We start from the raw sequence: 10,133 nt of genomic DNA on the forward strand, positions 1-10,133 counted from the left end.
AGCAGGAACCATATTCTGCCCCCCTCTGGCCTCCAAGGCATGGTACTCCTTGCCATTGTTGTTCTCCTCAAAAAACACTTTAAACCACTGCAGGAAGGTCTGAGCCACCGCACAGTTCCTCTTAATCAGCGCCTCGATGGGGATGTGCTGGTGTGAAAATGAATAAATGATGGCATAAATAAGAAAATATTTTCACCAAAAAATGAAAAGACACAAAAAAATTCGACTGTAACAGTGGGTTCTACTAGGTGAAACTATTTTAAATATTTAGTTTAGTTTAAAAGATCTGATAGAGATATGCTGAAAGATATTACGCTTTTAAGAAACATAGGACATACAGTATATCACAGAAGTGAGTACACCCCCTCACATTTTGTAAATATTTAAGTATATCCTTTCATGTGACAACACTGAAGAAATGGCACATGGCTACAATGTAAAGTAGTGAGTATACAGCTTTTATAACAGTGTAAATGTGCTGTCCCCTCAAAATAACGCAACACACAGCCATTAATGTCTAAACTGCTGGCAACAAAAGTGAGTACACCCCTAAGTGATAATGGCCAAATGGGGCCCAAGTAGCCGTCTTCCCTCCCTGGTGTCATGTGACTCGTTAGTGGTACAAGGTCTCAGGTGTGAAGGAGGAGCAGGTGTGTTAAATTTAGTGTTATCACTCTCACTCTCTCATACTAGTCGCTGGACGTTCAACATGGCACCTCATGGCAATGAACTCTCTGAGGATCTGAAAAAACGAATTGTTGCTCTACATAAAGATGGCCTAGGCTATAAGAAGATTGCCAAGACCCTGAAACTGAGCTGCAGCACAGTGGCCAGGAGCATACAGCGGTTTAACAGGACAGGTTCCACTCAGAACAGGCCTCGCTGTGGTCGACCAAGGAAGTTGTGTGCCCGTGCTCAGCGTCATATCCAGAGGATGGCTTTGGGAAATAGGCGTATGAGTGCTGCCAGCATTGCTGCAGAGGTTGAAGGGGTGGGGGGTCAGCCTGTCAGCGCTCAGACCATACGCCGCACGCTGCATCAAATTGGTCTGCAAGGCTGTCGTCCCAGAAGGAAGCCTCTTCTAAAGATGATGCACAAGAAAGCCCGCAAACGGTTTGCTGCAGACAAGCAGACTAAGGATATGGATTTCTGGAACCATGTCCTGTGGTCCGATGAGACCAAGATAAACTTATTTGGTTCAGATGGTGTCAAGTGTGTGTGGCGGCAACCAGGTGAAGAGTACAAAGACAAGTGTGTCTTGCCTACAGTCAAGTATGGTGGTGGGAATGTCATGGTCTGGGGCTGCATGAGTGCTGCCGGCACTGGGGAGCTACAGTTCATTGAGGGAACCATGAATGCCAACATGTACTGTGACATACTGAAGCAGAGCATGATTCCTTCCCTTTGGAGACTGGGTCGCAGGGCAGTATTCCAACACGATAACGACCCCAAACACACCTCCAAAATGACCACTGCCTTGTTAAAGAAGCTAAGGGTAAAGGTGATGGACTGGCCAAGCATGTCTCCAGACCTAAACCCTATTGAGCATCTGTGGGGCATCCTGAAACGGAAGGTGGAGGTGCGCAAGGTCTCTAACATCCACCAGCTCCGTGACGTCATCATGGAGGAGTGGAAGAGGATTCCAGTGGCAACCTGTGAAGCTCTGGTGAACTCTATGCCCAAGAGGGTTAAGGCAGTGCTGGAAAATAATGGTGGCCACACAAAATATTGACACTTTGGGCCCCATTTGGCCATTATCACTTAGGGGTGTACTCACTTTTGTTGCCAGCAGTTTAGACATTAATGGCTGTGTGTTGCGTTATTTTGAGGGAACAGCACATTTACACTGTTATACAAGCTGCAGACTCACTACTTTACATTGTAGCCAAGTGTCATTTCTTCAGTGCTGTCACATGAAAGGATATACTTAAATATTTACAAAATGTGAGGGGGTGTACTCACTTCTGTGATATACTGTAGTAAGAAAACACTGATATGAATCACTTACATTTGATTTGTTTTCAATTGTGAGCAACATACTTATGTACTGGGTGGGACACTTAATTAACTTTGCAGTGCCCTCTGGGTGACAAACGTGGTGGAGACACTTTCTAAACTACCTCAACATTATCTTCACCATTTCTATACTGGAATTTCCTCGTCACTCAATATGTTCACCGATACTGGAATATTCACAATGTACTAATATATGGCTAATTTATTAGTTTGTGTCTAAACAGTACAGAGCAAATCAAACATTTTCAGAATTACTGGTCTATAACTGCTTTTATAAAAATACTCACTCGGACCACCCCAACTTTTCTGAATGCGGCTTGCAGTAGACTGTAGTTGTGGATAGTGTCCACCATGTTAGTGCTTTGGAACCTGACCCTGGAAAGGTCCAGGGACTGAGGAAACATCCAGTGTGTCAGCTGGCAAAAGGCTGCACCTGAATATTCACACAAAATCATACATAACCACATAAAAGTAATCAACACATGGAACTGGTGACATGTAGACCTGCTTTGAAAATATAAGACTTAAGGGCTTGAGACCAAGTCAATTCAATTCAATTTTCTTTTATTTGTATAGTGCCAAATCACAACAAAAGTCAACTCAGGACACTTTATGAAGTAAGGTCTAGCCCTTACTATTATTATTGTTATAGAGAAAAACCCAACAAATCCTCCTTAAACAAGCATTTGGTGACACTGGGGAGGAAAAACTCCCTTTAAAGGTCTAACTTCCAGCAGACAGTTCTTGGTGGGTGGCCTTCTGTCTCATCAAGACCAAGACTAGATCAGTGCAGTTAAACTGAATTTGATAGTTTGATAGTGTTTCAGTGGCACTAATGACACTATATAGGAGTGACATTATTGAATATATTTCCTAATAAATAACAATAATAAATCCCCAACATTATGCAAAAAGTGTCTTAGTATAACCAACAGGAGGCCCCTGCTTGCCGGTTTGAATTTGACTGTAGGCCTACTACACTATATAAGAGGCTTTTAATTTAAGTTAAGTGCCCATGGCATGCTCATTTCCAGCCATTTAATGTTTAATCTTGGAAACCTATAGATTAGCTTTGAACCCATCACAACTCCAAACAGCCTGTAATTATTTCAGAATGATAAAACCTGACAGCTTCTTCCTAAATAAAAGAGGATAGTTTGTGAACACACACAACTCCTGCTGCTGGTGAGGAAGCTACATCAATGCACAAACAAAAAAAACTGACAAATAGGCCATGTTTTCAACAATGGCCTCAACTCCTGCCTGACATGTTCGAGCCAGAATATGAAAGTCGACAGCATGACAAACTGCAACAGCATTAATAAATTTGAATTTCTCCTCCACAGATGGGTAAACAACAGTATACGTATGTACCGATGAGGAGAGATTTGTAACTCTAAATAAAGTGGGTAATTGAGAACGCCCATATTTTAGCCCATGGAAGACCTGTACACCTGTCAAAAGGAGGGCGGAGAGGATAACTGCAGACCCCTCACACCCGAAACACAATCTGTTTGAACTCCTCCCCTCTGGACGGCGTTACAGGTCACTGAACGCCAAGACAACCAGGCACAGGGACAGTTTTTTCCCCCAGGCCGTCATTCTGATGAACATTTAACCCACGACAGTATGACTGGACGATAACCCTCAGTGCAATACCTGTAAATATACATTGTACAGATTATACAGATCGTACAGGTCTCTATTTTTAAGTAATCTATTTTTATTCCTATTTATCTCATTTCACAATGAGCATTCCTTTGTCTGTCTGCATTGTTTACTGCCTGTTTATACTGCTTATTTTGCATAGTTTGCACTGTTTGTTGCTTGTTAATACTGCTTATTTTGTTATATTAGGACTGAGAAGATCACCAGGACTCCACTGCCCTCTCTGCTGAGTATTTACCACCGCAGGGTACGGAGGAGAGCTGCCTCCATCCTCCAAGATCCCGCCCACCCCCAGCATGGACTGGTCACGCCCCTACCCTCTGGTCGGAGGTTCAGAAGTGTGAAATGCAGGACCTCTAGACTGAAAAACTCTTTCTTTCCCTCTGCCATCAGACTCCTAAACACCTGTCAGGAGTTTATTACCAGGAAATACATCATGTAATGACATACTGACGACCTGTACTGTTTACATTCTCTGTTTGCACATGCATAATTGCACATTTACTGTTGACTAGTGCACATACAGCTCCCATGTAGCATACATTCTCTTATTATATTCTTATAAATTTTTATTATATCTTTTCCTTTGCTGCTTTAAAGTGCCTTAGATTTTGTGTTACTTATTTATCTACTTTATATTTCACTTGTATTGTGTGGCATTCATGTGGACGGCAAAGTAAGAATTTCATTGTACAGGGAAACGCATTTCCGTACTGTGCATATGACAACAAACACTTTGACTTGACTTTGACTATTACACAGCCTTATGCTGGTTTATTTTTTACTTGCCCCTTGCATGGGGGTATGTACATACACATTGAGAGCTGATGTACCAGAGTCAAATTCCTTGTGTGTCCAACACACCTGGCCGATAAAGCAGATTCTGATTCTGACTTTAACTGGCATAATGCAAATATAGCAACTTCTCCAGCTTTACGACTATTCTTTCTAATGTGGGAGACCAATGGGGTTAAAGGATTAGAGAAAGTTTTATTCTGATGCTTGTCATCTTTAGATGTGTTTAAGTAATTTTCAGTTATTATATTATAGTTCTTCAGCCTTACGACAATTCTCTCTAACATTATAAAAACAATGCATTAACAGACTTGCAATGTGTGTTCTTTAAAACTTACCGTTATGGTAAGTAAACAGGTAGCATTGCACCGCTAGTAACATCATGGATTGTGAGAATCCTCTCACACACCACATGCGGCAGACACACTGGCAAGCCAGTACTATCCATCCATCGATTATCTATACCACTTATGTTGAACAGGGTCATGGGGGTCTGGAGCAAATCCCAGCTGACAGTGGGTAAAAGGCGGGGTCCACCCTGGACAGGTCACCAGTACAACCTTTGAGCTTAATTATATTAGTAACCCACATAGACTGTATATAAAAACTGATGATATATCAACACTTCCTGCCACAATATAAAAGTGAAGCCAATATATTGGGAATACGGGGGTGGCCATCTTGGTTTTCCTGTGACATTCTGCAACTAAATTCTGCATAGCAGTAACATGAGGTGATGCTGCGGGATCAGGCTGCCAATCAGCTGACAAATCATCAAAATACACCACTTTTTATGTCATCAATAACTTATTCAAAACAAATGTGAGGAAAATGAGCAATTGTACACAAATCATTGTGATAGTATCTACCTAAAATGGTGCGACTTGGTGTGATGTTGTCCATCTTTATGTACAGGCTATGGTAACACACACACAGTAAACACATACACACACACATTACCTGTGCATACCTGCTCCACCTTGGTGAAGCCTGTCTGCAAATTTTCATTGAGCCAAGCCAGCAGCTCATAGTGATTGTGTGAATGCCCTGCATTCAGTGTTCCATTCACTGCCATCTCCCCAAGAGACAGACCTGCACAAACACCACACAGATATATGTTTACATAAGAGTGAGACAATCATAAACATTGGGTTTGTTTTGTCAGAAAGCACAGAGAAATATGCATATAAAAAAGCATTTGTGGTGCCTTTTAGACTGGGTGAAAATAATAAGCCCTGAAATCAGTTCTAAAGCCATAAATCAATGCCCCACAGCAACTAGCTAAAGACTATCAATGTATTTTTTAATTAAACTTTAATTACATTCTCTTTCTTTATTCTTTCATTTGTATCATCAGTTCCAGAAAAGTAACAGCCCAATGTATCATCAGATGAGACCAATTCTAACTGTCAAGATTTAGCTGCAGCTGTATTGTGTAGATTGTTTTGGTACTGTATCCATTCAAAAAGATGACCAAACCACTTCCCACTATGATGATTCATTTAAGATATGCAAAATAGCTGTTTATTTCTAGATGAAAAGCAAGCTTCTAATGAACTGTGAATTTGGTGATGTGTCCCAAATTATTAGACTTCTTTTTTCCAATCAGGTAATTTAAGTTTTCCTTGTGTTGAACAATTACATTGCCATGCAATTTATTTCTGCCCATAGCCTCTACATAGCAACTGCTACTTTGCTCTTGCATTTGACACAAGAACATTTGCTATATCGTGTTTTTCCATCAGCATGAGCCAGCAGCTTTAGTTGTGCTGAGTCAGGTGGGCATAAATTGGCCTCTGTTTCCATCTGTTCCTAGCAGCAGGGAGTGATCGTGCTGACTCAGGCTCGGCCACCCCTGCTTCTGCCCAGGTCCGAGTGGGGCCAAGCTCTGCCTTTAACAGAGCTGGGGGCTGGAGCCAATCCCAGCTGACATTGAACGAGAGGCGGACACCCTGGACAGGTCGCCAGTCTATCACAGGGTTGCCAATCAACCTTTGGACTGTGAGAGGAAGCTGAAGTACTGCATTTGATTGTGGCCTTTGTCAGACAAGTGTATTTTCCAAGATGGCGCCACTGTTCATGGCTTGCCGTCAGCCTCTCCGGTGTATGTTACTGTTTTCACTGTTTATGCTGTCTCTGTCCACTGTCATTCGGAATGCATCAGCTCTACTAATGTACGATCGTGCCGCCCTTCTTAATATTCGTTTGTCTATGGAAACGTGTCCCAGTGTAACAGGCTGGGATAACTCAAAGACTGTCCCACTATTACTGGCAAAGATACCAGCATATCTTCGGTGTTCTTACTTCATCTGCTCACAAAGGAAGCGTACCAGAAAACGAGGAAAGAGGAGCTGGGTGGCTGTCCCCCTAAAGGCCCTCTGCTTTTGCGGATGCCTCTGACCATCGCCGTGGACCCAACTGGTTTTGTTGTCATTCTAGTATGACTTGCTGGCCTGGCCTCTTATGTGGTTGGCTTCGGTCCATAGGCCTGAATTTCCCAGCCCCTCATCCATATCACCGACTTTCACGACATCTGAGAAGAGGTGTAAATTGGTCTGATCTTCGACCGCTCAGACATGCGTCTCAGCCACCGAACCCTGTTTTATCAATTCAGATGGGTTTGATTAATGCTAGATCATTGGCTAACAAGACATTCATTCTGAATGACTTTTTTATATCGCGGTAACTGGATTTTATATTGCTGACTGAGACTTGGTAAAAGGAAGGTGAGCATTGTGTATTTTCTGAGCTTCTTCCACCTGGTTGTTCCTTCTTCATCTCCCCCCCGTACGACGGTCGAGGCAGTGGCCTGTCATGTGTTTTTAAAAACAGTTTTCTATGTTGCCAGCTGAAAGTGGACACTTATTCAAGTTTTGAACTACAGCTGTTTGTGATAGAACTCTCTCAACCACTGCTGTATGTAGTGGTTTATCGTCCTCCTAAATTTAATAAGGACTTTATTCAGTAGTTCTCTGATCTCCTGGGTTTTATCTTGCCAAAGTTTGATAGGCTTTTAATCCTTGGTGATTTTAACATTCATATATGTTGCCCAACTGACCCTTTGTTTAAAGACTTTTTAAGTATTATTGACTCTTTTAACCTCACTCAGTCGGTGCATAGCCCTACACATGAGCTCAGACATACACTGAACCTTGTGATCTCCCATGGGCTGCCTGTTTTTATTACCGAAGTATGCAACTTGATTCTCCGATCATTTCCCTGTGTTATTCAAAGTTAATGTGCCGCCACTGTTTGACAAACCTTCTGTTCCTGCTGGTACCAGATGTACAATCACCTCATCAACAACAGGAGAATTTTCTACTTGCTTTAAAAATTCCGGTCTGTATCTGATGGGGGATGTGTCCTCCTACATAGATCCTGAGGAAGTATTAAGTCTTAACCTCCACCAGTCAGGATATATCAGAATCAGAATCTGCTTTATTGGCCAGGTGTGTCGGACACACGAGAAATTTTTGACTCTGGTACATTGGCTCTCAATGTGTATATACTTATCTTGGATATATACTGTATTCCACTGCTCCCCTCCAATGTAGACCGGCTAAGCCAAATGTGGAACCTTAACTTGCGAACATAGACGATGTCATAAAGCTGAAATTATTTTACTAACAAAAGTTATCTTTACAAAGGAAGATGAGTTTTCATTTTAAACAAACATTTTTATTTTGTTAATGTAATTATTTATTGAAGTGGCACAGTTAAGAAAGGCTGTGTTGTGTTAAATCTCTTTTATCTTGTTGAACCACCAAAAATGTACTTTGCCCACCAAATATGGGGGCTTTGTGGCCCATGGGGCCAGTGCTTAAAAATATTTGCGTCTATCCCTGGGTACTGTAAATAACTGTCTGTAAAAAGTTCATAAAATGCTGTGGAGGTTTAAATCCTAAAAGATGAGGCCTTAACAAGCTTGTTTGTTTGGCAATAATTCCTAGATTTTAGTTAAAAAAATAAATGGCTGATAAATATAACAGACAGTTTAAATAGAACATAACAGTACATATCATCTGCTGGTTCCGCTCAGCCATGTTGGGTGTCATAAGAAACTAGAGGCACTACTCTTTCCATTGCCACCAAGCATAGCACAGCTTGAGCTAACCAGCTCACACCAGCCCCATAGCAAACACGCAGCCCAGCTTCATATTTTACTGTCAACGTGTCAAATTTTGTGTTTATTAGAGATGGGTCCAATCCAATCCTATATCGGTATCGGGTCCGATATTGACATAATTCATTCATCGGATATCAGACAGGCAGGGCAGATCTTTACTCATGTCCACAGCTTACACTAAGCAATGAACCCGCCATAATCTAACATAAGATGAGACACATCATCGATCCGGATTCCATCCTAATTCTTACCATAAATCTGTGGCAACTTCAACCCCTAACCTACTGAGCAAATAAAATCAGCTGCTGGTTTGACTAAAATAATAATAAGCAGCATTTATTTAGCACTTTACAACTCAGAAGGGCCCAAAGTGCTGCACAGTATAGACATATCTATCGACTAAAACAATACTAAAACAAATAAAACAATACTAAACAGTCAACAAGATAATCACAGAACATAAAACAACATGTAGACAATGCCATTTAGAGGCAGATAAAACAGATTAAAGATCAAAAGCCTGTTTAAAAAGGTGCATTTTTAATGCGGATTTAAAAACCGCTAGCTCGGTGATAGACCGAATCTCAAGCGGTAGCGAGTTCCAAAGTCTGGGGCCATGAACAGAAAGCATGCGGTCACCCCATTTTTTGGATCGGGACCGTGGAACCACTGGGGACAGGTTATTAGAAGAGCGCAGGGCTCTACGAGGAACATAGATAGATAAAAGTTCAGAGTGGAGCAAGGCCATGTAAGGCTTTGAACACATAAGAATCTTGAACTAAACTCTAAAATGTACAGGCAGCCACTGTAATGTGAGAAGAACAGGGGTAATATGGGCATACCTGGGAGTGTTGGACAGAAGCCGAGCTGTGGCATTTTGGACCAGTTGAAGTTTCCTCAGCAACAACTGAGATGCACCAACGTAAAGGGCATTACAATAGTCCAATCGCAAAGTAACAAAAAAATGGATCACCTTTTCTAAGTTTCCTCGGGATAAAAAAGTCTTAACCTTCGTTAAAAGTCTGAAGTGAAAGAAACTGGTCTTGACAATGACTCTGCTTGAAAAGGAAATTATAAAGATAGTGAATAAATGTGGTAACAAAACATCTAGTGATAGTGATGGTATCACTATGACAACTGTTAAATGGGTAATTGAGGGGATATGCAAACCATTAACCCATGTTTTTAACATGTCGTTTCGACTTGGGCAGTTCCCCAATAATATGAAAATAGCAAAGGTTATTCCACTGTATAAATCTGGTGAGCACAACTTCACAAATTATAGACCGGTTTCTCTGTTGTCACAATTTTCAAAAATCCTGGAAGAACTCTTTAATAACAGATTAGACACATTTATTGACAAACATAAAATCCTTTCTGATTGCCGATATGGTTTTAGGTCGAACCGATCGACATCTTTGGCCATTACCGACCTGATGGAGGACATTACAAGTGCTATGGATGAGAAGAAATACACGGTGGGAATATTTATTGACCTAAAAAAAGCATTTGACACAATCAATCATGA

The 10,133-nt window shown here is 41.4% G+C and overlaps 1 protein-coding gene across 1 annotated transcript in view; it reads right to left on the reverse strand.

The window, feature by feature from the left end:
• LOC109965243 (microtubule-associated protein RP/EB family member 3-like) overlaps positions 1-10,133 on the reverse strand; it is a 17,302-nt gene that overhangs the window by 821 nt on the left and 6,348 nt on the right. The window contains exons 2-4 of the mRNA XM_020609094.1: positions 5,440-5,571; positions 2,304-2,449; positions 4-147 (exon numbers count right to left, since the gene is read on the reverse strand). Of these exons, the coding sequence (XP_020464750.1) occupies positions 4-147; positions 2,304-2,449; positions 5,440-5,571 (422 nt within the window). The remainder of the gene's footprint in view (positions 1-3; positions 148-2,303; positions 2,450-5,439; positions 5,572-10,133) is intronic.

The sequence above is a fragment of the Monopterus albus genome, unplaced genomic scaffold, assembly GCF_001952655.1.
Source record: "Monopterus albus unplaced genomic scaffold, M_albus_1.0 scaffold98.1, whole genome shotgun sequence".
Lineage (NCBI taxonomy): Eukaryota > Metazoa > Chordata > Actinopteri > Synbranchiformes > Synbranchidae > Monopterus > Monopterus albus.